Below are 26,909 nucleotides of genomic sequence, written 5' to 3'. Positions count from 1 at the left end.
TAGACAGTTTCCATGGTCACGTGGCCAGCGCAACTAGACACCGCAATGATCCTTGAATATATTTTTATGCTAAAGCTTGTGCAATATAAACTGATTCTATGAAACTCTATTTTTATAATAAAAATTAATTACAAAAATTCGCACAAAAGGACTGGTCTCTTGAACAACGGGGTCTGGCTAAATCCAGGAAGTGGAGAGGGCCACAAACTAGCTGTCTTTAAGAGTCCTACCTAGCCGAGTTCCAAAGAATCACAAAGCCCATGTGTCTGTACTTGCAAAGTACTGGGTAAAAGTAAAGTGTTCTTTTAAGGTCAGACTTATTCGAAGGGCTTATGCTACACACTGCTGAGGTCTTGGGACTTGCCCCAGTGCAAAGGTGGTCGGTCAGTGGCTTGTCGAACTCTCTGACCGAGTGCCGGGCGCTCCTTAGGGAGACCTAGTGCACCACAGTAGTTGAAGAAGCAGTTCTAAGATTATTCTTAAGTAACTTTTCTAAGCACCGTTTATTGGCTAAGAGTGGGGTCACATTATTCAAGGCAACTGTCAGCCTCTCGGGGAGACGAGGGCCCGCCACATGCCGCTGGTGACGCGGACGATCCCTGTCCCCATGCGTGCAGAAGGATCCACCTGGCAAAGGTAATTTGGGGGTGTAACCTAACGCATGGGTACCGGTGAAAAGTCCTCTGATCTGCCAGCTTGAGAGGCAGGAACTGGGTGTAAACCAAAAAGGGGACGTTTCGCAAAAAAGCATGTGCAGGAGGTATAGACAGATATATTCGGGGGCCAATTTCCTAAGAAAAGATGCTAACAGTTCATTTACATGTGCTTACATTGAAAAACAGTGCAGCCAGGTATTTATCAACATTGCTATTGTACAACAGCCATCACAGGACACACAATGGGCATTGTAGAAGAAAAATTATAATAATAATAAAAAAATAACATTTAAAAAGGAAACAAATATACCAAAGGAAACATGAGACAGGAGAATAACCCTCCGTACGACAGAGATAAATACAGAGAACAAGTCCCACCCCAACCTTTGGGGCCATTTCCCTCTTTGACTTTATTTACAAATATCTGCTCCCCTTCTTCCCACGAGGAAATAATGCTAGAAAAATAACTGTGGGAGCCTAGGAAAGGATGCCTGGGATTCCGGGGGGGCACAAGCCGAAGAGGAAAGCCTTCGTAACAACAGCCTCGCTTCCACAAAATGCATTTGTGGTAGAAGGGGACGTGCGGAAGAACCTCCTGCTGGTTTCTGCCCCCTCTTTTTAAAATCCAAATTAGAAAAAAAAAAAACCACACCGAGTTTAAAAAACAACCAAAAAAGGTCCGTATTTCACTGGTTTAATACAAGACGTTATTCTAAATAGAATTTTAAAAAAAGCTGAATGTAAAAAGCAGTGCACTGAGAAACTGATAAGGATTTGAGTATCCTTCAGGTGGGTGTAAAAGGCAATAATATATTGGGGGGGGGATGTCAAATTACAGCCAAATGCTCTTAATTTTGAGTTTTTGTAAGGGAAAAAAAATCAAAAACCTTTCACGACTCACAGGGGGAACTGCTATTTATTTCTTGCCATTAAAAGGAAGCCACAGTGAAGGCTGTCGGTGGACTCCTTTCGTGGGCTGAGATGTGAGGGCTGGGTGAACGTGAAAAGGCACGACCAAAAGCCGGTGCGGCTGCTGATGAGGCTGTGGGGTGGGGTGGGGTGGGGTGAAATCACCAACTGCAAGAGGTTTCAGGCTGAACCCTGAAGAAAAGGTCCACCCGTCTTCTTGCTGCCCCTCCTCGTCGGTAGCTGGAGGCTACGGAATATCCACACGGGGTAAATCTTAACAGCATTTTGTATTCCTAGAATTAGGGAGAGGAGAAGATAACCTCACCTAGTAACCAGCCCCCTTCTGCCGAGGCAAAGAAAACGGTGGCCAAAGCATCCTCCTCAGAGGGCCACCCAGCCAGCCTCGGCAGGTCTCCGAGGAAGAGCTTCTGCAGGGAAAACCGAGATGACCGGGGGGGGGGGGGGGCTGTCTGATGCAAACACAAGGACCAGCAGGGCACTGTTTTCAGAGGGGTGTGGGGGGTGGGTGGGAACTGTCCCGGGGGAGGCAGGTGGCTCAATCCTCCCTCACCTGCCTCCGGAAAGGCCTCTCCCCCATCGTCTCCCCACTGCTCTAAGGTGATCACAGGGGTCCGTAAGGAAGATCAGGGATGGGTTCGGGATCGGTTACATCCACAGAGATTCAGAATCTCTGGAATTTTGGGGTGGTGGCGAAGGGTCTGTGCTTCTGGGTGAAAAAGACCTCCTCCTCCCCCCCAGTCACTCACACCCCCACTCCCACTCTGCCCAGGCTGGTAGCAAGCAGTCCTGGCTGGTGGCCACCGGAAACCCCCCTCCCGGGTGTGGATCGGGCCTTTTCTGATCCAAGCAACATCTCGGTGGGTTCTGGAAATCACCTGGCTGGCCACTGTCCCAAAGCGACCGTTTCCTTGGGGAGGGTGGACCCACACTCCACCTCCACGAACAACATGTTTGCAAATGGCGGTGCCACCTGACCGTGGCCCCTTGCCTTGGTCCTATTCAAAGCTGGCCACGGTGGAGGCTTCGGTGCTCCTGCAACACGTCGTGGTTGGCAACAGCACCTCCTTCCCCTCCTTCTTTCTGCCTGAAGAGAACTTTTAATTAAGTCCTTTCTCGTTTCAGGGAGCAGAGGAAAAGGGCTGGCGTGTTCCTGCTAACGGGGGGTGGAGGGAAAGAGCAGAGGACACCCCAGGAGGATTTGGTGGGTGGCCATTTTGACATCTGGAATGATTCAAGGGGATGTGGCCAAGGCTGGAGCAGAGGACAGCGTGCAGGATCCGCCAGTGTTCTCTCTGCCCACGGACTGACCCTGCAAGAAGCTTTTGCTTTTCTCCAGAAATCTACCCAGACACGGGCGAACAGGACTCGGGCTGAGAGGGGCTCCTAGGAAACGGGCTTTTCGGACAGCCAAAAAGCCCAGGACGGAGGAGCTTTCTCCAGCATCAGCAGATCTTAACTGGTTTTTTGTTTTGTCTGAAGAAAAGCCCTAGCACCTACATCGGTGGCCAAGCCTTGTAATGCTGGAGGATTTATGTTGTGTTTACTTGGGAGTCAGCCTGCAAGGTGGGGCGGGGTGGGGAAAATAAAAGGAGAGAGAGAGGAGTCATACAGGGTTGTGTTTGGAAGGCTGATTTTGTTCCCCTCGCTGGGAAGTGGTGTCGAAATTGGCAAGGAGGGGGTGGTGGAAGAAGGGGTCGACGTAACGCAAACCAGCTTGCTTTGGGAGGGACCTCCTGCCAGAGAGATGGAAGCCGCCCAAGGTGGACCGAATGCCTCCACCCTCCTGCCGATTCCAATCTCCTGCCGTGTCCGCCCAAGAGCATGGGAATCATCATCAACCGCTTAGAACGAGAAGGGTCCGGTTTCGAAAAGGAGCATCTCTCCCTTGACATGGGGAATCCCGTAGGTATCAAAACGAGAAGGTCTGGAAGGAAAGTCCCGGCTGCAGCAGGGGAGCAAAGCCAACTCAAGGGAGAAACCAGAGGAGATGATGGGGTCCTTCCTCATGTGATTTCCCACCACCACCACCAGGATGGCAAGGAGGAGTTCTGGAGGCTCGAGGGAAGGGGAGAGCACTCCATGAAGAAAGGGGTGGTAGTGACGAATGCCCCTCAAAGACACCCCCCACCCCCGGTTATCCTCCTCCGCCTTGGGGAAGACACAACTCAAATCATGGTCAAGAAATCTCAGCGGTAGACTTTCCGCTGCCTCTCCGGCTGCACGGAAGCCTCCCACCAGAAGGGGGAGCCCTTTGTACAACGACGCCGCCAGCTTGGAAGGAACCGGGAGGGGCGCCCCAGAAACCCGCCTCTCGGAAAGGGTGGCCGCACCCTTTTCAAGGGTCCAATTCCAGTGCCAGTCCATTGGTCCATCCTTCCAGAGGTTCCATCTTCCATTCTCTGCTCACATGGGCGGTACGATGAGACCCGACAAGGCTGGAAAGCAAAGAGGATGCGGGTCATTGCATGTGGACGGGAGACGGACCGGTCACGGACTCAGTGCCTGCCGTTGTCTCACCCCTTGGTGTCCTCCAGGTGTCTTGCACACTGCAACTCCCCAAATCACTTAGTTTGTTGCAGGATCCTGGGAGGTGCAGTGCAATCTGTACATCTGAACGGCACCAGGCAAGCAACACGTACTTGACGCCTTTGCACTAGCTGTATTAGCTGGCGTTTCAATACCTTTGTAGGAAGTATTTAGTGAAAACTAAAGACTGCAGTCTGTCTGTCTTCATTCTATCAGAGATCTCTCCCTGGTGTTCAATTCAACTGTTGCTTGGGACTGGTCCTCAGCGACGGTTCCCTGGGGATTATATTCTCTACATACCTTACTTATACCACAGCTCTCAGGATCTCTCAGAAACTTCCCCAAGCTCTACCTGTGGATTCTTTGAGGTTCTGCATGTGGCCAAATCATGGGCTAATTCACCATGTCTTCTGTCTCAGCATGTGGAAAATTCTGGGTCCTCTCTGCCTATTGAGATGGAAAAGCTTAGCTACCACTCCTCTTTGGACCTTCCCTTTATGCCTATATTGTGATGAAAATTTCTCATCAGAAGATCAACAGAAACATTGGGGCTATCAAGCACCCCACGAGGATGTGTCTACTCCCCACTGGAGCGCATGGAAGACTTTAGCCAGGGCCTCCAAGGTGGTGGCTCCCAGGGCTTGATGCGGCGCATGTGCACTGCTCAGTAGGATTCAGCATGCCAATATCCGAGCGGCCTGTTGAGACAGCCAGCCAGCCAATACCAAATCAACTCCCTCCCTCCATCCAGAGGTTGGAAAAGTTACTTTTCTGAACCACGATGCCCAGAAATCTCCAAAACATACCTGCTGATAATTTTATCGTTGTTGCTGAATAGATCTGAAAGATCAGTCTATCTATATATATATTACTGGAATTTTGAGTTTGTAAATGTTTGTAAATGTTTGTAATTGTTTTTAATCTTGAAAATTGCCTCGAACGGACTCTCTGTCTGGAAAGCCAGTAAATACAATACATTTTAAAAAATCCAAAGTAAGCCTCTCACAACTCTCTACTCTAGTGAGCAACAGAAAAAGTCCTGCAAAGTTTTTGTTATGGAGTCACACCTGTTTCTGGCCAGGAGGAGCAGAAAAAGAGAGAAAGCCGACAGAGTGAGGTGGGAGCGTGAGGAAGGAGAACGAGAGAGAAGGAACATACTGTGATTAGGTATAAGCCATTCCCTGGAGCGACCGAGATGGTGTGTGGAACTTGTCTGCTGAATCCTCAAAGGTTTGGTCTGGTCAGCAGGACCAAGCAAAGAGCAGGAAGGAAGGAAGGAAGGAAGGAAGGAAGGAAGGAAGGAAGGAAGGAAGGAAGGAAGGAAGGAAGGAAGGAAGGAAGGAAGGAAGGAAGGAAGGAAGGAAGGAAGGAAGGAAGGAAGGAAGGAAGGAAGGAAAGGGAAAGCAAGAGCAGGTAAGAAAAGGGAAACAACGGAAAAAATTAAAATATGAAGGACAGTAAGGGAAAGATAGCAAGGGTTCCACTGGAGGCACCCCTCCCCTTAACAACAACAACAACAACAACAACAACAACAACAACAACAATAATAATAATAATGTGCACGGCTGGCATCATTCTCATTGTGCCAATCACGGAAGGAGCCTGGCCAGCATCTCCCCATCTCTTCACATGGCCAACTTTCAACAGCTGTGACGGAAGATTCGTCGTCCTGGTTCTTTGCTGGGGGAGGGTGGGTCAGCTGCCTGGGGAGGCGGGGAAGTGCTGGGTGGGCTCCTTCCCAAAGTGGTGCCATGAGAAGCACATTGTCCGTGCGTGCCGTGTGGCGAGTGGTAAGTAGACCTGCCAGTTCGGAGGCGGGGAGAAGGACTGGCCTTCCCAGGCACTGACGGGGACGATATACGGATCTGTCCGCCCAGGGGGATGAATACGAATACCCCATGTTTAAATACGAGTTATAAAACTTCAGATGACAACTGGTTCAGGGGAAGCGAGATTCTATCTAGAGCTTCCCCTCGGAAAGAGAGCCAGGCTGCTGTCCATGAGCAACACGTGCAAGCTGTACTTGGAGAAAGAGCAGCCCTGGAAAGGTGTTCTGAGGGATGGCGCACAGCTTTGGGCTGCCTGAGGCCCACTGAGGCCATCTGTGTGCCTCCAATTGTCTTTCCCCCTCCGGTCACGGCGGACTTCACCAAGAGGAGAGGGGAGCTCTACTAGGATGAAAGAGGGATTACGTCCTGGGAGGCAGTGACGCTTAAGCCTCTGTGCCTCCCCAGAGACAGGGAAAGGTCCCCCCTCTCTGAAATCTCTACGCAGAAAGGCAGCCGGAACCGGCTGCGAATTCCCCCATCACAACAGGAACCCTGCGCTTCTAGAGACAGCCAGTGTCCCGCAAGGACCGGCGTCAAAAAGGGAGGAGGTGCTGTAACAATCGGCCTAATTAAATTAGGAGTTTGTGATAGCTTCCCCACCCCACCCCTCAATGAGAAGGAAAGAGGGTGCACCTCCGCCCCACGTGGCATGTGTCACTTAGCCACCCAGGCCACACTGCGGGCTGCGACCGACGGTGGAGGCGAGACCCACTCACCCTGGAGGCTGTTCCCGTTGGCGCTGGTGCAGGTGGGCGGCGGGGAGGCTTGTGGCCGGACCACGGGAGCGAAGGCGCTTTTCTGCTTGACGGCGGAGATCATGTTGACCGGGGAGAAGGAGAAGACACCCCCTGGCGTGGAGGAGCTGGTGATGGAGGAGGCACCCAGGGGCGGACTGGAGGGCATGACTGGCACAGAGAGAGAGAGAGAGAAGAGCAGGAATGAGTGGGCAAATGGTGGGGAGGGAGAGAGAATGGATCTTGGAAAAGGTTGACGTTTCAACTGGGATTCCCCAAAATCCCCACAGCTGGGAATTGGCCACCTTTGCAAAGTCTACATGGGGGAATAAAAGAATTCTTGGAACAGAAGTCTAAAAACCCCCACCAGCAACTGAATTTCTGAAGCTTTTTAGAAGACGGTAAGTGAGATTAGGAAAGGAAGGTTTCAATCTGCCCAGCTGAGCCTTCACTGCGCCTTCAGTTTTGTCTCTGTTCTGGGTTGGAAGAGAGCCTTCACACAACCTGTACCTGGTCCCATTGGCGGCACTTATGTTGCTTCTTCCTGTCTGTTGCCACCTCTGAAAAAGTGGTGGAGTTTTTGCTTTTAGTTTTTCCTTCCTTCCTTCCTTCCTTCCTTCCTTCCTTCCTTCCTTCCTTCCTTCCTTCCTTCCTTCCTTCCTTCCTTCCTTCCTTCCTTCCTTCCTTCCTTCCTTCCTTCCTTCCTTCCTTCCTTCCTTCCTTCCTGTTTGCAACAGCTTCTGGACCTCCCCAGCTGGCTTAGCCATCCCTGGAGTTTTTGTCCAGCGAAGTCACATTTTCCAGCTCTGTCTGTTTCTCCTGGCAACTGAGAAGGATGAGGTCCTGCATGGACACACTCTGCCATCCTGCCACTGGCGGTCTCACTCTGCTCTCCAGTTGCCTCCCACGAGTCTGCCATAGCCTGGTGGTTACAGCATGGAGCTCTGCCACCAGGAGGTTCCATCTGTGGCCTCCCCTGTCCTTAAAAGGATCGTACAGCAGGTGCTGGGGGAAAAAAAACTCCTCTGTCTGAGACTCAGGAGAGCCGTTGCCCATCAGAACAGACCGGACTTGGTTAAAGGAACAAACAGACCGGCTGAGAAACAAGGCCACGGTATTGTCCCCCCGACGGACTGCGAGTTCCCACAGATCTCAGTAAGACACAATCTCCCTTCCCAAACCTAAAGTGTTAAAAACTTTTCTTCTTTTTTGCTAAGGTTCAAGGTGGATGAATTGTGCACTTGTGAAATGGACCAATATGTGGTGGGGGGGGGACCCCACCGGTGCTGACACCCTCCCCCCCTCCTTTGCCCACAAACCCTGCAAACTCACTGGCATAAGGGGAGTTGGCCGTGGAGCCATTGAGGAAACTGGGCGATCCGGGCACCCCGAGGCCAGTCATGGCCGCCCCGGTGTAGCCGTTCATGCTGGACGTGATGGTGCTGTAGTTGGTCTGCTGAGGGGTGGAGCTCGGCACGTAACCTCGCGGGGAGACGCTGCTCGTGTTGCGCGTGTAGCCTGAAGGCGACAGGAGGGGCAGACCGTCAAACCTCGTCTTGAGGGGATGAGACCAAATTACAAGGAGGAGAGGCCCGTCAGCAACTGTTCTGCTGGTGCCGGGACACAGAACCGCCCCGTTATACAGAGACACTCGAGAGATCAAAGAGTAACAAGTGGAGAAGTCGCGGTTGCATTCCGTTATGACCTTCCCAGAATCATCTGGATGGACGGAACAGGGGATGGTCTACTCCGTCACAAACCCCCCCACCCCGACTTGGTGCCATTGTCACAGAGCAGAGGACCCTGGCCAACGGCACTCCAGCTCCTTGGCCGGGCCACCAGGTCGAGAGATGCCGGGCTAGAGGATGGTTTGGTCTCCCCAGAGGGCGATCCCGGTTGACCCGTTGCCTTCAGCAAGAGAGAGGATCCTACCTTGCTCAGAGCCTTGTGTGGATTCGCTCAGGTTGAGGGCCAGCTGGCTCCCAAAGGAGTTGACGCCCATCATGCTGGAGTGGGTGTGGTTCCCGGCCAGGGATCCCAGCTGGGTGGGGTTGCGCGGGACGCTGTACAAGGCTTCGGCGATGTCCGCCGCTCGTTTCAGGATGATGTCCTGGGGAGGGAGAAGAGGATTTCCCTTTAGATGTAGATACACAGATTCAGCCGGATCTGAGTCTGCGAAGGACACTTTGTGAGCTTCTCAGCTCTTTGGGTTAGGGACGGTTTCCCCAGGAGAGGTTCTGCACTTGATATCTCTCTCCCGGTAGCAGTGAGATGGTGTGTGGGGCTGACCGTGGGGTGGGTGCGTGGGTGGGTGGTCAGGTGGCATTCACCCGGCCCCCCTCTTCTCCTGAAAGGGGTAGCCAGACCTTGGGTGAAACCTGTTTTTTTTCCCCCCATCTCCCGGCCAGAGAGGTCCTTCGTCCCACAATTCTGAGAGTGGGAGAAGAGCGCAGATGAGCGCCCTGCTTTTCCTCTCTTGGAAAGGAAAAAGCAGGGCAACCCAACAGGGACCTGAACAAGCAAAAACAAGGCTCCCGGTCGGAGCCAAAGGCCTCCCACACAACGGCTTGACCCGACGCCTCCGGGAGACCGCAGCAATATCCGTCCAGGTGGTGCTAACCGCTACTGAGCCGTGAAAACACCGGCCGGGCCCAGGGATTGGGGGAAAAAAGATGGGGGCCGCTCGAAAGTCCCTTACTTCACGGCCCTGGAATTCCTAATGGCGAACAGATGTATGCCTGGGAGCCAGGGCCTCGCGTGGGCCCCTGCCAGCAAAAGCGCGAGGTTGGGGGAAGGGGGGGGCAGGAGACGAATCGTCCAAGATGTGGAAAGAGTTTGCTGGCAAAGCGATCGCCTTCCGAGGGACGGCCAAGGTGCCGGAGGACCGGGCACTCCTCAGAACTCTGCGCTGGGAAATATTCCCCATTCTCCACAGCACTTCTCAAAGTTCCTTTGCTTGGACTACCCCTCCCAGAGTCCCCTGGGCATCCGGGCCCTAAGCGGGCAGCTGTTTTCTCCATCAAAGGAGATGTGCGTGGGATGGAGGTGGGGGCAGGAATCGCTCTCCTTTCCACCTAGCGGTTTTGGGTCTGCCTCTCTCTACAGCAGTGGCGCCCAGCGGTAGTTCTTGGACTACAATGCCCAGAAACCCCGGCCAGCAAGCCCTCATGGTGAGGGCTTCTGGGAGTTGTAGTCCAAGAACATCTGGGGACCCAAAGTTAGGAAACACTGTGCAGGGTTGCTGGGTCTATGCAGCCACCCCACCTCCCGGCTCTTGGGCTACCCAACCCAGGGGGTGGGTGGGGGGGAGGGAGGATGGACAGACGGACGGATCCGGCGGCTTACTTGGTTACTGTGCGGCATCCCGTACAACGCTTCTACAAGATCCGCAGCCCTCTTCAGCAGCACTTCCTGCAGGGAAAGGAAAGGAAAGCAAGAGAAAACAGATACAGCGGTGGTGGAATCATTGCTGTCCTTCTCGTCATCCTCTTAGAACGGCAGAGCTAGGAAGGGACCCCTAAAGATCATCCAGTCCATCCCCTGTCCAGGAGGCACCAAGGAGGGAATTGAATTCCCAACCTCTGGCTTCGCAGCCAGAGACCGAACCCCCCCGAGCTACCCCGGCAGTTCCATATCTGCGACCAGGGATCTTTCCCCTACCACTTCACCTGGCTGGAAGCGTCATCCGAGTCCCTTCCATGTCTTTCATGGGAGGGCTATCCATGCGGAGGAAGTAAAGATGTGCGAGGAGTTGAACACAGATCCCTGCGCCTCGTGTAGATTGCACACCACCTTTTCTCCAGCTCAGTTTTTTGAAGGGAGGGGGCGGGGAGTGGAAAGGATTACTTTTGCTGGAGAAGCAGAATTAAACATAAAGATGCACGAATATTTCACCCTCTGTTTTATTCTGGACCATGGCCCCTACAGAGGATCTGTCCTGAGAAGGTGATATCTGTCCGTCCACCCACTCAACCAGGAGAACTATATAGCCATCAAGAACTGGTGTCCGAGTGCGCTTGGTTTCCTCTTCCCTCCCCTCTCCTTCTTCCTTTTATGTTGTGCCATGAAATGGTAAGGCAAGGATTCTTTTTTTTTTCTTTCTTAGTTTTTTAAAAAGTCCGTTGGGGGGGGAAAACACTTCTTGGCAGGACGGAGGGGCAGACATGTCTCAAATTCCCCTAAGGAAGAACCTCTCTGACTTGTGCTCCATGGAGAAATCAGAAGTTGTGAACGTTAAGCATATCTAGAGAGCACCACATTGCAGAAAGCTGCCCTCCTGTAATTCAGCTCGTAAAAAGAGCCGAAACGCATGGAGCTTACGACCAGATTACACGGGATATTAAAATGTGCTCGTGCAACACCCGTGGGCCCGATCAGCTCAATGGTGCTAAAGCCCTGAAGTATCATTATGCCCATCTTTAACCAGGACTTTGGAGACTTGGGTTCAAATCCTGCCCTTGAGACTGACGCGGAAACTTCAGATGGTACAAAATGTGGCAGCCAGACTTCTCACTGGGGTGAAAAGGTACCATCATATTTCCCCCACCTCTGGCCACCTTGCATTGGCTGCCATTCGTTTCCGCATTGATCTCAAAGTTCTTACAATTGCATATAAAGCCCTAAATGGTTTAGGACCTCGATATCTGGCAGAGCGCCTTCTCCCTCCCAGTTCTGCCAGAGTCACTCGTTCCAGCCAGGCCGGGCGGCGGAGGGACCCAACTGTGAGGTAGGTCCGGAAGGAAAGAATGAGGAGCAGGGCCTTCTTGGCAGTGGCCCCTCACCTTTTGAAATACTTGCCCATGGAGATCCGCCTGGCTCCCTCTCTGTGTGTTTTCAAGAACAGACTTAAAACCTGGCTATTTGGGCAGGATTTCCCTCCTGCCGTATATTAATATGTCTTAATGACCACCTTGGATCTATAATATACATTTTTGACTTTATTGTTTTAAAATTTGTAAACTGCCCAGAGTAGACCTTTGGTCTAGATGGGTGGGACAGAAATCCAATAAATAATAAATAAAATCCCCACTGGGCCAAGACAACTCAATCCCAGGGCAATTCCTGGAGATCCTCCCCCCCCCAAGAGAGAGAGAGAGACCGCTGGTGTCTTCTTTCTCCATGCGCCCCCCCGCCTCCTGCCCCAACGAAGACAACAACACCCCCCTTCCTGCCTGCCTGCCTACCTGCCAGCCCCGGACTGTACATCAGGACCTCAAGGCTATCGGATTGCTGTCACGCTAAGTGCCAGCAATCAGAAGCGCTTGCTCTTCTGTCTTCTGCAATATCTCCCCGATCAATACGGTAATGGAGCAGAGGGGGCCGGAGTGGGGAGGGGGGGCACCCGCCAGGCCATCCGTGCACATTTAGCTCCCGTTAAGGTGACATAAAACATTCAGTTATTTCTGGGCAGAAGCAGCAGGCGAGGGAGAAAGGAAGACGGTAGGAAGGTGGCCCTTCAAAGCCTCCTTCCCCCTCCTGCCAAAATGCAGCTGTGAGCCGAGTACACACACACACACAGAGCTGGTGTCTGCATGGATCGCTCAGTGGTTTAGCAGAGCCAGAAGTTGGGAGTTCGAATTCCCCCGCTGGGCCTCCTTGACAGGGGCTGGAATGGATGATCCCACAGGGTCCCTTTTACCTCTGCAGTTGTAAGATGAGGATGGGGATGAATGATAATGATTATTACAAGACACAGCTGAACTTAGTGCTGACAGAGTCAAAAGCATGAAAACAACAACAACCCTTTGCTTTCCGAATTCTTCTTGGCTTTTCTGTGATTCGCTCCAGGGCCCGATCTCGGGGGTGTGTGTGTGTGTGATCTGCACAGTTTGTGGCTTGGGCGTCGCTTGAAGAAACTTCCTTCGGGGCATTTTTCTACTGGTCCGTCTCCATCCACTCCGTGTGGATGGGGCAAAACCAGGAGGCAATGGAGGAGAGAGTCACGTCGGTGGGGAAAATCCCGTGAAGTGCTAGGTGCTCCCTCTATTCGGCACAGGTTAGGCCTCACCTTGAGTCCCGTGTCCAATTCTGGACGCCCCACACTTCAAGAAGGATGCTGACAAACTGGAAGACGTTCAGAGGAGGGCGACAAGGAGGATCAGGGGGGTGGAAACCAAGCCTTATGAGGAATTGGGCATGTTTAGCCTTGGGGAAAAGAAGACAGAGGGGTGATAGGATAGCACTTTTCAAAGACTCGAAAGGCTGTCCTCCAGAGGAGGGGAAGGATCTGTTCTATATCATCCCAGAGTGCAAGACACGCAACAATGGGCTCATTAAACGAAGCCAGATTTCAACTGAATATCAGGAAAAACTGCCTAACTGTTAGAGCAGGACGACGACGGAACCCATGGCCTCGAGAGGTGACGAGCGCTCCAACGCTGGAGGCCTTCAAGAGAAATGTAGACATCCCTCTGTCCGATCTGCTTTGACTTGGATTCTAGACTTGAGCTGGACTTGATGGCCTTTGAGGCCCCTTCCAAATCCATGATCCTAGGATTCTATGAAAAAGGAGCGGGCAATCTGTCCACATGGTGTGGACAGGACCCATGTTGCAGTGGAATCCCGATTCACGCAGAGTCAGAGTTTAGAAAACCCTGTTAAGGGCGCACACACATATATATACGCGTGGAGAGGAGTAACTAAGAACAGCACCAATCTAATAAAAAAGACAGAACTCCGCTAAAAAGACTGCGTTTGCTGGCTCATGCCAGAAGTCAACGCTTATCACATCTTCTAGGAATGTACACACTAGAGAAATGCACAACAAGTCGTTGTAACCCCCCCCACACCGCCTCCTTGTTACAGCAGCTGCCAATCTGTTTCCAGGCACAATTCAAATGGCTGGTTCTAACTTAGAAAGCCCTAAATGGCTCGGGTTCAAACAATCTCAAGGATTGTGTCTCCCTTGATGAGCCAGCCCTGGCATTAAGATCATCAAGAGAGACCTTTTCTCTTGACCTCGCCACCTTCACAGGTGCATTTGGTGGGGGACATGGGAGAGGGCCTTCTTCTCGGTGGCTGTGCCTTTAGACTCTGGAACTCCCTCCCACTGGAGGCCAGCCTGGCCCCATCTTTGCTGTCCTTCTCCAGGCAGGCTTTTCCTTAACGACTGCCTGCCTCTGAGTGGGATTGTGTTTTGCTATTTTTAAATATGTTTTGAGTGTTGAATTTATTTACTATAATTACTGATTTATTCTGTTTTAATATTTGTATGTTGTTCTTGTTATGTGCTGTCAAGCCACCTTTGACCCAGGGTGACCTTATAAATGAGCCATCTCCAAAATGCCCCGTCTTCAACAGCCCTGCTCAGCTCTTGCAAACTGAAGCCTGTGGCTTCCTTTACAGAGTCAATACATCTCTTATTCGGTTTTCCTCTTTTCCTGCTACCTTCAATATTTGTAATCCTACTGTTTTTGCTTTTAAATACTGCCTTTTTAATGATGTAAACCGCCTTGGGTCCTTTTTGAATTAATTAACTTGTATGTATATATAAAATATTGATTTGCCGCCTTTCTCCTAAAGAATCCAAAATGGCTTCTGGAACACACCAAAGTTAAAAGCCAAAGAACAAATTAATACCATATTTAAAAAAGCATTGAAGAAATAATGTATTAAAGCTCCTAATAAGTGCAAGATTTTTTTTAAAAAGAGAGAAACATGGAATAAAATGATTCCTTTTTTAAAAAAATCCCCTTGGTTATCAACTAGTCATTTAAAGGAAAGGAAAATAAAATAAAATAGAGTTCTGAAATGTATAGAATTTCTATTTCAGAATAACCAACCCTTCCACCCCCCAAATGCTCAACATTTTGGGAAAAGAGAGGGTTTTTTTCCCCCACCCCGGTATGTCTCCTCCTTTTCTGCAAAAGCTTGAACCAAGTCACAATTTCTACCCTGAAGCCTACGAGGGCTTAAGTAACATTTCCATCAGGATGTGTTCAAATGATTACTCCGGACAACCCTGCTAAATGTATTGATTGGAAGTGAATTTGAGTAAAGTTTCCACACAACAGACATCCTTTTTTCACTCCATTGAATGGTCCGGAGAAAAACAACAACAATTCTAAACGAATGTACACCATGTTGTGTTCTTCTCCAGCCTAAGAAGTCTGGAGAAATATTATTTAAAAGGATTAATTAGGTAAGGATGGGAAGGAATCCTTTAGAGCCTCAGATAGCTAGAAGCACATCCTGTGATTCATTCTGTCCACCAGATGTTGCAGCTTGGAAATGCACGACAGATCCCCAGTTCACGAGATCCTCACCATGCTAGTGAATCGCACCCTGGTGGCTTGTGGGCAGCTGGAAACTGAGCTGATGGGCTGTTTACATGCACCGATGTGGTATTCTGATTACAATAATTATTTTGCATTATTATTATTATTTATCAGGGGTGGCGCTCCTTCATTTTTTGGAAGGTCAACTCACAGAATTCTTTAAAAATTCTCCAGGCAGAATTCTGGCAATTTCAGCCCACATACACAGATCTACAGGATCACTGCCATTTCGCTCGCCTACATCTCTGAGGCTGCATGGCTTTTACTTCCTGTTGCAAATGTTAAACCAAAAGGAAGCTACAGAGGAACTCAAGACCAAATTGCTGGATTATGGAGAAAGCCAGAGAGTTCCAGAAAAACATCGAGTTCTGCTTCATTGACTATGCAAAAGCCTTTGACTGTGTGGACCACAGCAAACTATGGCAAGTCCTAAAAGAAATGAGAGTGCCTGACCACCTTATCTTTCTCCTGAGAAACCTATACGTGGGACAGGAAGCAACAGTTAGAACTGGATATGGAACAACTGATTGGTTCAAAATTGGGAAAGGAGTACGACAAGGCTGTATATTGTCTCCCTGCTTATTTAACTTATATGCAGAATACATCATGCGGAAGGCTGGACTGGAGGAATCCCAAGCCGGAATTAAGATTGCCAGAAGAAATATCAACAACCGCCGATATGCAGATGATAACACTCTGATGGCAGAAAGTGAGGAGGAATTAAAGAACCTTGTAATGAGAGTGAAAGAGGAAAGTGCAAAAAACGGTCTGAAACTCAACATCAAAAAAACTAAGATCATGGCCACTGGTCCCATCACCTCCTGGGAAATAGAAGGGGAAGATATGGAGGCAGTGTCAAATTTTATCTTCCTGGGCTCCATGATCACTGCAGATGGAGACAGCAGCCCTGAAATTAAAAGACGCCTTCTTCTTGGGAGGAAAGCGATGACAAATTTTGACAGCATCTTGAAAAGCAGAGACATCACCTTGTCGACAAAAGTCCGAATAGTCAAAGCTATGGTTTTTCCTGTCGTGATGTATGGAAGTGAGAGCTGGAATATAAAGAAACCTGACTGCCGAAGAATTGATGCCTTTGAACTGTGGTGCTGGAGGAGACTCTTGAGAGTCCCCTGGACTGCAAAGAGAACAAACCTATCCATTCTAAAGGAAATCAACCCTGAGTGCTCACTGGAAGGACAGATCCATGGGGTCACGAAGAGTCGGACATGACTACACGACTAAGCAACAACAATGGTGCCTCCGGGGAGTCAGGAGGAGATGTTCTTTATAGAGTCTAATAGACAGCAAGACTACGATTCCCAGGAAGCACTACAACCACTTTGTTTTAAAAAATTTTACAGGAAGCAGAGGCAGCCTGGGAGATAGGCCTTTTTTGCCAGGTGAGCAAAATACAGTATAGGTGTCTGTAGCTGTGTGTTTGCAGCCTAGAAATTTGCTTGCAGAAGAGCTGGAATTCAAAACAAAACAAAACAAAAGTTACCCCTATTCTTTGCCATGTTGTTACTTTCACAGCTGACAAAATATTAAACGTGACTCTCAAAAGGTGCACGGCCTAGAAACTTTAATTCATTTCCTGAATTTTTTTGAACTTGATTTTTGACCTCTACACATTTCCAAGATGGTGTGGAGCTGTGTTATTTTTCAGCAGAAACAACAAAACTTACGATAAGATCTTAAAGAGGAAGATGCTTATTTGGCCTTACACCAGAGGATGTAAGATTTTTGCACCAGGAGAAGCTCCGCTTGGATTTTAGTATACGAAATTTGAGGGTCATAAGATGGCCGTATTTCCATTTTCCTTGAAGATGCCGGAAGGAGTGTAGCTCCCACTGAATTTACATCACAAACAAAAGCGCAAAGCAAATGCCCCTTTTGTTCTGGACCCCCTTGGCCAGGGTAGGGCGAGGCATCCTTTTTCTCTTGCAAGTGATTCGTCTGTGTCCCTGTCGTCCGTTCTGCAAGATGCCTAGGAAGAGGGGGCGGGCATCCTCAAAGCCCAGATACGACAGGGAGATTAATGATGATGAATGGCTGGCCTTAGCTAGCCACCACATTGGAGTCTTTGGGAAGAGAGAGGCACATCAGAGCAGCTTAGCTGGTACTCGGGCTGCCTGCCACAAGGAATAAAGCTCTCCTTGAAGGTGCCCGGTGTTGCATGCGTTTGTGTGCGGAGAAATGCTCTGTCACGGATCATATGGGGAGCCAGGGATCCTCTCTGATACACAGAGCACAGCCCTTCCATGCTTTGGCACACAGGACAGCATCCTTGGCTATGCGCATGACCTGTGACAGCCTTTTCAACAAGGGAAGGCAATCCAATATTTTACCAGGGAGAGGAAAGTTCGGTCAAGAATTTTAGCAGCCCACCCTCTTGCATTCATTGCAGACATGAGTTATATTGCAGATATGAAGGAATGGGGAAATTATCCATTTTGGAATAGATCTCCCAGATTCCCAACATAATTTTATGAGATGTACTCTAAAAAAAAAAAAAGGGGGGGGGAATCTCCGGCTTGCTGATCTGGAAAAAATCATGACTGCTGAACTATAAGTCTGACCTACTTTGTTGCGCGTACAAACTCAAAACTGGCCAAACAACAAAGCGTTCATTCATGCTTTAAGGGCTAACACATTTATGGCAGCATGACCTGTTGAACGTCATAGGTCTTTCCTGACTTAAGAGGACACTCTGTCTCGCTGTGTGGTCAAGTTGACCGCTTCCCGTGTCTGCATGAGGTGCCCCTAAGTGGCCGGTGTTTGCCCCAGTCGCTTAGCCTGGAGCGAAAGAAAGGGGAGAGGGGTCAGATATTTCTGCTCTTCTCCCTGTTGTGAAACCATCCATGGATGGAATATCTTGAGAGCCGCGTGAGCAGAGATGGAGGGACATGGCTATCAGACTTCTGGGTCCTTTAACATTTTGGCAAATAGCAACCGCTCTGCGTGTGTTCCTGAGTTCTATTTTTTTAAAAAGTCCTTCCTCCAGGAGACTGGTGTCTTGAAGACAAGCCTTGATGCAAGGGAGGATTCTTGTGGGTTAACCTTCTCCTTTAGTACCAGAGTCCACCGTTGCTGTTCCCCAAAACGTAAAGAAAACTGGACTAGATTCAGGGCATGGAAGGGAGAAAACTGGTGTAAGAAACATCCATAACTTCAGATAAGCAGATGACCCCATCTTACTGGCAGCAAGCAGTCTGATGGAAGTGAAAGAAGAAACTGTGAAAGCAGGACGGCCGTTGAAGGTTAAGAAAACCAAAATCGTGACTACAGAATTGCACAACCCTGGGCTGAAAGAGAGATGAACAAGGCGGGGGGGGGGGGTCCTAGATCAAATCAAGCCTGAACTTTCTCTGGAGGAAAGATTTTTTTTTTCTAGAAAAGACAATAATGCTAGGAAAAGTTGGAGGCAGCAGGAAAGGAGGACCACACACAAGAGAGACGGACTCCCTAAAGGAAGCCACAGGATTGAGTTTGCAAGAGCTGAGCAGGGCCACTGAGGACAGGAGATTCTGGAGCGTGCTCATCCGTAGGGTCGCCACAGGGCGGAGGAGACTTAATGGCATGCAATAACAAGAAGGAGATGATTGGAGATATTTATCATTACATGCAGTTGGGTGCTGTAATCAGAGAAGATGACAGGGGATGCTTCGTCACATGGACTAGCACATTGCCCTCGCGGGCTATCGACAGCCACTTTTAAAACCAGAAGAAGCCAGAAGAGTCAAAGGAAAGGAGGGCAAGAAAGACGACCGCTTGGAGAACCGCTCTCTTTTACAGGAGAAAGAAACAACAGCGGGAAAACGGCACCCTTCCACCAACCACCTCCCCTCGTGAACACACCTTGCCTTGACTGGTTCTGAAAGCGAACCAGCAAGGTCAGGCCTGCCCGGCGCCTGGATGGGGGACCACCAAGAAGCAGCTGGGATCCCCAGATAGGGTTGGGAACGAGTCCTCGTGGAAACGCGGCCGAGCCACAGCTGCCGGTCAGAGCTGGCAAGGCTGGGTAGGATGTGCCGAGGGCCTCGCTTGGCTTGAGACAGCCCTCTCCGCTCCAAAGAAGGGTTGCATGTCATGGAATGTGGTGCTGCGGGAGCTGCTGGTGGTGCATGGAAAAGCCGCCTTGTCAGCCCATGATAAATGGCTCCAATTTGGCAGCCACTTCCCGCAGTCACTCTCCGTGGGAAGGCCCTCCCTCTTCCCTGCCAGCTGTTCCCTGCCCGGAGGCATTAGCCACGCTTTGCCAAGGACAGCCGGAGCACAAAGCGGAACAAAATGGATGACAGGGCAGGATGGGGAGGAGGCTCTACGTGCTGACAGTTTGGACGGAGCTGCCCCTTCCTTGCTCTTTGAGGGGTGGAGCTGATTCACGGCCAGGGATCACCTCTGGTTGTGTGTGTTTCCGTGGTTGCTCCGATTCTGGGAGAGAATGGCGGTGCTCGGCTCCCTCTCCGCTATTCCTGTGCCTGTTCGGTTCTTGAAGAAGACAAACCCTGCACACGTCAGCCCTTCTGTTCCAGGAAGGCAAGGGGCAGGATATTATGAGAGACTTAACCGTTATCTTTGGGTTGCTTCAGCATCTGATGCTCATGGGTAGACTGCCTTGCCACATGGAGGTTCTACTTTGCTATGGTGGCTAATAGCCACCGACAGGCCACGGACCTGCCTAACTTCCTTTTCATAACCCGTCTCAATCCTCAGGTGCTGGGATTTAAAGAAATGTTGGCCCAAATCCACAAGGGTAGTGGTTTTCTCATCCAAATGTGTTGATAAGCAGGTCTGGCAAATTTGGAGAAGGTGGCTGGGCTCCATGTGGGTGAATAATGTCCAACATTTCCACTATGGTTCCAAAACTATATGAGAATTCACAAATGGGAGGGCAGTTTTGACAACCGGTATATCTCATTTTTATTTCTTGGCATTCCTGGTTTCCTAAAAACAGCACAGGAGTGTAGTTTTTTGGGGTGGGTGGGCATTGGGGGGGTGTCCTGATGAGTTATATGGGCTGGGACGGAAAAGTACGGTACTGGCAAAAAGCAGTGCATTCGTTAGAACTTGCCTCTGTTTGGTTGGTCGAAACAATTAAACCATGCCAGGGAGACAGTGGGAGGGTGGGGGGTGTGTCATTGCTCATAACTTTTCAAGTGAGCAGAAAAACTTTAGGGCACTCCTTCTAAGTAGGAAGCTGGAAAACGGAACCAAATTCGATTTGAACCTTTTAACTAGAGCTGGCTTGCAGCTGACCTCTTGCAAAGTTCTTCCTGCTTGTCTGAATGGCCGGGGGGGGGGGAGCATAAATCAAAGGCAGCACCAAAGACTCCCAAGAGAATAAAAAAGAGCCCTTCTACCTTGGGTAAGCGCTCAGGGTCTCCGGGGTGCCGTGGGACCACCTTCTGCAAACGCTGGAAGCCGTAGTCGATGGTTGGCTCGTTGAGGGCTGTGAAGGGGAGAAAGTAGGATGATTAACCAAGCGGCGGACTGGGGTCATCCATGAGAAATAAAGGATGATCAGGAGAACCAAACCCTGTGGTTTCTGTTTTAACTTTGCAATTTTTTTCTGACCCGCTGAGGTGTGACGCAGCCCCCCCCAGTGAAAACCCCGGCCACAATGTTCTTCTGCATGGACACACCCCCCCCCCCCCATCGAGATGGCATTTTGTCCGTGCTTCAGGGCATTTAAGGTTAAAAGCACCATCTGCAAAATAACGGAGGGCAGGTGATGGTGGGGGATGCAGACCACAATTCCCAGAATCCCCTCGCCAGCACAGCTACTGGGATTCTAGGTGATGTTGTGCAGCGTTCCAGATCAGAGTTCCCAGAGCCTGCGAGGCCGGGCGGCCACACTGACGGGGGCTGGAATGAAAGCAGAAGGCCGGCACAGAAGCCGAACAAAGCATGTAGAATAAGGAACCTTGCACAATTCTGTGCCGTTCATACAGATCACAGAACCTGAGCACACATGAACGTACACACACACACACACACACACACACACACACACACACACACACACACAGAGAGAGAGAGAGAGAGAGAGAGAGAGAGAGAGAGAGGGTTTGATTTAAATCAAATGGCTTTAAATCATTTAAATTAAAAATGTTCTGATGATTTCAAGTTTTTTGACCATTTAAATTTAAAAATGGATCTTTTGATTAAAATCTAGACTTAAATCCATTCAGTTTTTCTCCTCTTGCCTTCACACTTTCCCAACATCAAGGTCTTTTCCAAGGAATCTTCTCTTCTCATGAGATGGCCAAAGTATTGGAGCCTCAGCTTCAGGATCTGTCCTTCCAGGGAGCACTCAGGGTTGATTTCCTTTAGAATTGATAGGTTTGTTCTCCTTGCAGTCCAGGGGACTCTCAAGAGCCTCCTCCAGCACCACAATTCAAAAGCATCAATTCTTCGGCAGTCAGCCTTCTTTATGGTCCAACTCTCACTTCCATACATCGCTACTGGAAAACTGAGTTTATTCCCCCATTAAAGGCTTCCCCCAGCACCGTCTTCTCAGATTGGCCAATGTGGCGCAGCATACCTCATGTCATCAGCCTCAAAGGGATACCTTTGGCACCTATACTGATATTAGCATCATCCCTGACTAATTATTGTGGGTCTTTGGAACCCACAAAGAATCACAAGAAAGGTAGTTTGCTGAGGGCCATGCCAACTTTTTTAACACATGAGGTGACAGCCTAGAACCAGAGACTAGGAGAAACCTCGGTACACAGTTCCTTCTCCCTTGTTTTCAAGTTTTCTGTAGCTGTTAAAATAATGCACCTTTTGAAAGTGAGAGGGTCCCGTGACGCGTGACATCGCAGAGCAGTCTGGATGTCTTCGTCCAGTCCTTTTTCGGGGTGCTCTGAACACCTTCTTAAGGATCACCAACCAAACGACACTCCCCGGGGTTTGGTGAGAAAGAAGAAAGGGCAAGCTTTACATCCTTTTTAGCTTGCGGTCTATGGATGCGCCTTCGCTTTCCAGCTTGGGAATGTAGAAGCTCTTATTGGGGGAGGGAGACTTTATTGGGGGTGGGGGGAGAATGCACCAATCTGCTCCAGTCATGAGTGGCCCATCAGTGGTGAAGGCAGTATCCTTCCTCTCCTCTGTCTGCCTATCTGTCATCTTCAGGTCTTACGAATAGGCACACACACACACGCTGAGGACAGGTGTGCGTGGAAAAATCCTTGGTGTGCCAAAGATGGAGAAATCTGGTGATTTAAGATCCCACCCAGCCCAGCCCCTCTTTCTTGCCTATATCTTAATTTTTTGTGGGTCTGCAGCCGAACGGCCACCACCTCCCCAGGTCCGCCCGCCTGCCCCCTTCCTTCTCCTCCGGGTCGCCTTTCAGGAGATAACGTTGATCACGAGGATGGGAATTTGCCAGCCTTTCCTGCTTCACCTCCTTTCCCATCCCCAACAAGATGTGCCGAGGGTCTCCCCACAACCTGTCTGTCATCCACCAGGCAAACACTCCCTCTCTCGCGCGCACCCCCCCACCTTCTCGGCCCAATTGGGGAGCTTCATTACTGGGCTGAGATGAAGATAGATTGCCTGCTTTAGCGTAAACATATGCTGCAATTCCAGTTCTGGGCAACGTTCATGCACCAGTAATTGGTATTGATTTTCCTCTGCTCCTTTCACAGGCCAGAGCACATGGCATTAGCCATGCAAGCAGGGGGTGGGCAGCTGTCTGTGTGTGTGTGTGTGTCTGTGTGTGTGTGTGTGTGTGTGTGTGTGAGTGAGTGAGAGAGAGACAGAGAGAGAGCACACAAATACCGCCAGGATGGAGTTGTGCTCTGGGGACAACTGAGGATGGAGCAAAGGGGGTGGGGTGGGGGGGGTCTCAACAGCTCCAGACTCTCCTTCCTGTCTGGGGCTGCTTTTCATGCTCAGAAATGCACAATGCCTGGCTCTGAATGCCACCCCCCCACCTGACAAAGGGGACTTAATGCTGGCCACTCTGCCACTGGGTGACTGGCGTCGGGAGGTGAGAAGGACACGATCCATATTCCTGAGAGAAGGTGTTTTGCCCCGGGCCAGAGCTAGCTGGGGAGAGGGTTGTCTCCAAGCTCACCTCCTCCATCAGCAGCTTCTTCTTTGGGTGTTATTATTTAAAAAGAGCTTATTCCTTATACACGTGAGTATACGTGTGTATACATGCTCAAAGGCCCATAACGGAGCCGAGGGGTTTATTCCCAGCCAAGTGAGCTGAACAGCTCCCAGATCCAGAAAAAGTGATGCCCTACGATGCTCCCTCCTCTAGCATCTGGGGAGGTGCAAATAATGTGGGAATTAAACCGGACTCCGGGGTGCAAGTCCAGAGCGGTGGCTTTTGGCTGCCGGAATGGAAGGACCTGCCTCGTCACGACCCCTGTTTTGGGTCGCCTGCCTCATCCCAGACATGATCTCGTCCCATCCCCAAGTGCCTGGGGTCCCATCCTGTCCACCTGCCTCGCCCCCACCTCCCATTCGGCTTCCTGAACCTGCTTTGAGGAGACCACGAAGGGAGGCAGGAGGGCGAGGAGTTCAGAAAAAGCCCTCTGAAACCTTGGGGGCTTTCAGGTTGACCCACGGACCTCTTGGGGCTTGACCAGGAACTGGGGATGACGGGAAAGGGAGTTTGTGGGGAGGCTGGTGCTGAACGTTAGGCTGCCTTTATCAGTGACATCCTCTGCTGTCGCTCTCCTCCCGCCTCCGCCCCTCCTCTGGCTTGCTGGGCCACCAGTGGGGCCTCCTCCACAGAGGGGGTCGATCGGTATGGATAATTCATGAGAGCTCGAAATGGAAGGAGGGAGGGAGGGAGGTGGAGGGCCGTCCTCCCCTGGCACTTGGAGGAGCTCTCGGTGTAAGAACCAAGGACCACCAGTCCTCCTCCCCATCCCCGCCCCGAGAGAGATGTCCGAACGCGGGCGCGCCTGCCGATCTGCGCGCAGTGGCCTCGTTCCTCTTGCAGCATGACGTATTTCTCTTCCTCCGTTCGCCTTTCGCTCTCCCCAACTCGCCCGCCTTCAGCCGTCTTCCTCCTTCCACAAATGGCCTCTGAACTGGGCTCGCTTCCCTCCCCGCCTTCTCTACAGTGTTTCTGTAGAAGGTTTTCATTCCTGCTCTTCCCCCTCTTCCAAAACCAGCATCTTCAAACGGCCTCTTTCGTAGGTAACCTAGTTTTGAGGGAAACTGACTGGGAGAAGGGAAGGCCAGCTGGAATATGGTAGGAGCTGAAATAAAAATACTCATCTCTGATTTCTCCAAGGCTTCTTCCATCTTCTTTTTTACCACAAATACCCATAAAAAAGGCAAAGAAAACTCACCGGCCTGTTCCATATTCTGGGGTGGAGAAACTCTGGCCCTTCGCTTTCTTCTTGGCTCAAGTACAGCACCCATCATCCCCTACCACCCCTTCCTTCTGCTTACAAAGGCCAGACCGTGGTGGCCACCTCTGCGTAACCGTAGGTTCCCCGCCCGGCTCTTTATTCTGCCGCCATGACCGCTCACAGTGTGCTTCAGACGGCCCTGCAGGATGACGGCCATCATCCCACAACCTAATCTGGACTGTGAAGGTCACAGAAGACCCCACACGCCCCAGAGACCCATAGGTTTTGCCCTCCCTGTGCTTATGGCCTTCAGGCAGGGTGAGCAAAGCTTCCCCCTCACCCAGGCGGCGCGAGGCTGCAAGCCTTTCTCCGGCCACACCTTTTCCCAGAATGGACAGGAAACAGCGGCTCCTGGACACCGTCCGGAGTGGGGGGGGGTTTCACATTTTTAAAACTAGCCATGGGGTGTCTTGCAGCATTTGAACCTCCGCTGTGTCCCTCCCCTCTCGTTCTTCAAAACCTGAACATCTAAACTATTCTTGCTTTCCTTTTTTGAATTTTAAAAGCATTTTTGGCGGTTAGCACAGCTTCTGGAGGGTCACAGGGCACAAAAACGGCTCCCTAGATCCGCCCGAGTGGCCCAGCCCTCCTTTAAGGTTCTGCTAACAGTTGCAGAGAAGGGCTCCCCACTTCACAGTCTCAAATGGCTTTATGGACACTTTCCATCTTTCGCAGTCCCTCCGCAGCGATGAAAGAGGTGCTCGGCATTGGGTTCTAATCCCGCCAGCTCCAAACTGGAACTTTCTTTGTTTACATTCCTGATGCTTCTCATTATGAATCTCTCTCTCTCTCTCTCTCTCTCTCTCTCACACACACACACACACACACACACACACACACCGGCTTTTAATGTCTTGTTTGCAATGAACGATGTCGTTTTTGACAGTTTCGTTGTTTTATTCTTTTCCCCTGCTGCTTTTATGGGATTTGCTTTTACTGAAGACCATGTTGAGCTTTTTTTTTTTTTAAACAGAAATGCTCCTTTGATAGGTAGTAAAAAATAAAAGACAGGCAGTGGGTTTTCATGAAGAGCTCTGGATTCCCAGGGGCTACTTCGTTAAGAAGCCACACATCACCTCCCTTACTGGAGGCCAGCCTTATGGCTGCAAAGAGTAGGATAGAGTGGTGTTCATTCTGGTACACCTGTCCAGGTTTTGTTGTTGTTGTTGTTGTTGTTGTTGTTGTTGTTGTGTGTGTGTGTGAAAGAGAGAGAGTGAGGAGGATGCTTCCTGGAGCCATTTGGGCAGAAGAGAATGATGATGAGGGCCTCCCCAGCTACGACCCAGAAGGGATTCCTTTCCCGGCCGCACCTCTTCCCCCCCCCCACACACACACACTTACCGGTGTAAACGAAGCGCCCTGGGGCTCCTTTGCAGAACTGCTTCGATTTATAGGAGAGCGTCACTTCCACCACGCCTGGGATGTGCCTGGGAGGAGTCTGTACACGGATGGCATGCGGCGTGATGAGCTGTCCAGGGACGGAGAAGGGAGGGAGGAAAGAGGAGGGAAAAAAGGGATTAGACGGAAGGAGGCCATAGATAGGGGTGCAGAGCAGGGCACTCTCCTCCATTCCTGCCCCTCCAACGAGGGACTGGCTTGAACTACTGAGGTCTGTGAGCCTCCCATCCAAAGAGTGACTTTGCAATTTCTGGGTGGGATTTATTCCTGATCTCCCCACTGCCCGGTCCCCTTGATCTCGCTAGTCTTCCTTGCTGAGGCTGTATGTGCAAAGCAGCAGCAGGGCCCCTCCACCAACCTGTCCCGCTTTCATGGCCTGTCGTGGCTCTGTGCCGTCAAGTCTCCCTCCTTAACTTATAATCATAAAAATAACCTTCGAATTGCAGAGGCTGGAAAGGGACCCTCCGGATCATCGAGACCGGCCCCTATCAAGGAGGCCCGGTGGGGGAATCGAACTTGCAACCTAAGCCACTGAGCTATCCAGCAGTTCATGGGGATGCTATGAATGAGAGATCTCTTTAACAACCCTGCAGATTCAAGCCCGTGGTCTCTTTTAAGGAGTCAAGCCCATCTCCTCTTTTCCTATTGCCTTCCACCTTTCCCTGCATGATTGTCTTTTCCAGGAAAATCCTGCCTTCTCCTGATGTGCCCCAAACATGACAATGTCCATTTTCATCATTTTTTTTCCTCCCGAGATCGACCAGGCTGGATTTGATCTACTAGCTTCCTTGGAGATATAACCTGTCGAGGGCCAGTTAGTGAGAACCCTATTCTCAGGATTACCAATTTCTCCATTCGGAAGGGTCATCTTCAAGGGAGAAGGCAAGCGGGTTGAAGGGTTTTGTTACACCTGCGAAGGTGTGCGGGCGCCTGCAGAGACTCACCTCGCTCCAGACGAGCATGGTGCCAAAGACGACCTGAAGACCATCAAAGAAGTTGTCCCCGATCACAATGACTGTGGCGCCCCCGGTCGTCCAGCCTTCGCTGGGGCTGATGGCCTTGATGCATGGGGTCGCTGCTTCATGGAGCGGAAGGGGAGAGACAAGGGAAAGCATCAGGGGTTCTGGGGCGAGTAAACGTGGCAGGGGCCAAGAGGGCCAAGAGGGAGCAGAACGTG

At 50.7% G+C, this 26,909-nt stretch overlaps 1 protein-coding gene across 2 annotated transcripts in view; it reads right to left on the bottom strand.

Moving 5' to 3' along the window:
* Positions 1-837: 837 nt before the first annotated feature.
* Positions 838-26,909, bottom strand: part of LOC110086610 (transcription factor COE1) — a 101,133-nt gene continuing 75,061 nt past the window's right edge. Inside the window, exons 10-18 of one of the 2 annotated variants that reach the window (XM_078394426.1) lie at positions 26,677-26,810; positions 25,676-25,802; positions 20,315-20,403; positions 10,021-10,086; positions 8,608-8,785; positions 8,008-8,193; positions 6,658-6,846; positions 5,271-5,349; positions 838-4,021 (exon numbers count right to left, since the gene is read on the bottom strand). In XM_078394426.1, coding sequence (XP_078250552.1) covers positions 5,276-5,349; positions 6,658-6,846; positions 8,008-8,193; positions 8,608-8,785; positions 10,021-10,086; positions 20,315-20,403; positions 25,676-25,802; positions 26,677-26,810 — 1,043 coding nt within the window. In that variant the 3' untranslated portion in view covers positions 838-4,021; positions 5,271-5,275. The remainder of the gene's footprint in view (positions 4,022-5,270; positions 5,350-6,657; positions 6,847-8,007; positions 8,194-8,607; positions 8,786-10,020; positions 10,087-20,314; positions 20,404-25,675; positions 25,803-26,676; positions 26,811-26,909) is intronic. The other variant, XM_078394427.1, reaches the window with a different exon arrangement.

Source organism: Pogona vitticeps, chromosome 5, assembly GCF_051106095.1.
Source record: "Pogona vitticeps strain Pit_001003342236 chromosome 5, PviZW2.1, whole genome shotgun sequence".
Taxonomy (NCBI): domain Eukaryota; kingdom Metazoa; phylum Chordata; class Lepidosauria; order Squamata; family Agamidae; genus Pogona; species Pogona vitticeps.
This window is presented reverse-complemented; position numbering and strand designations above follow the sequence as displayed.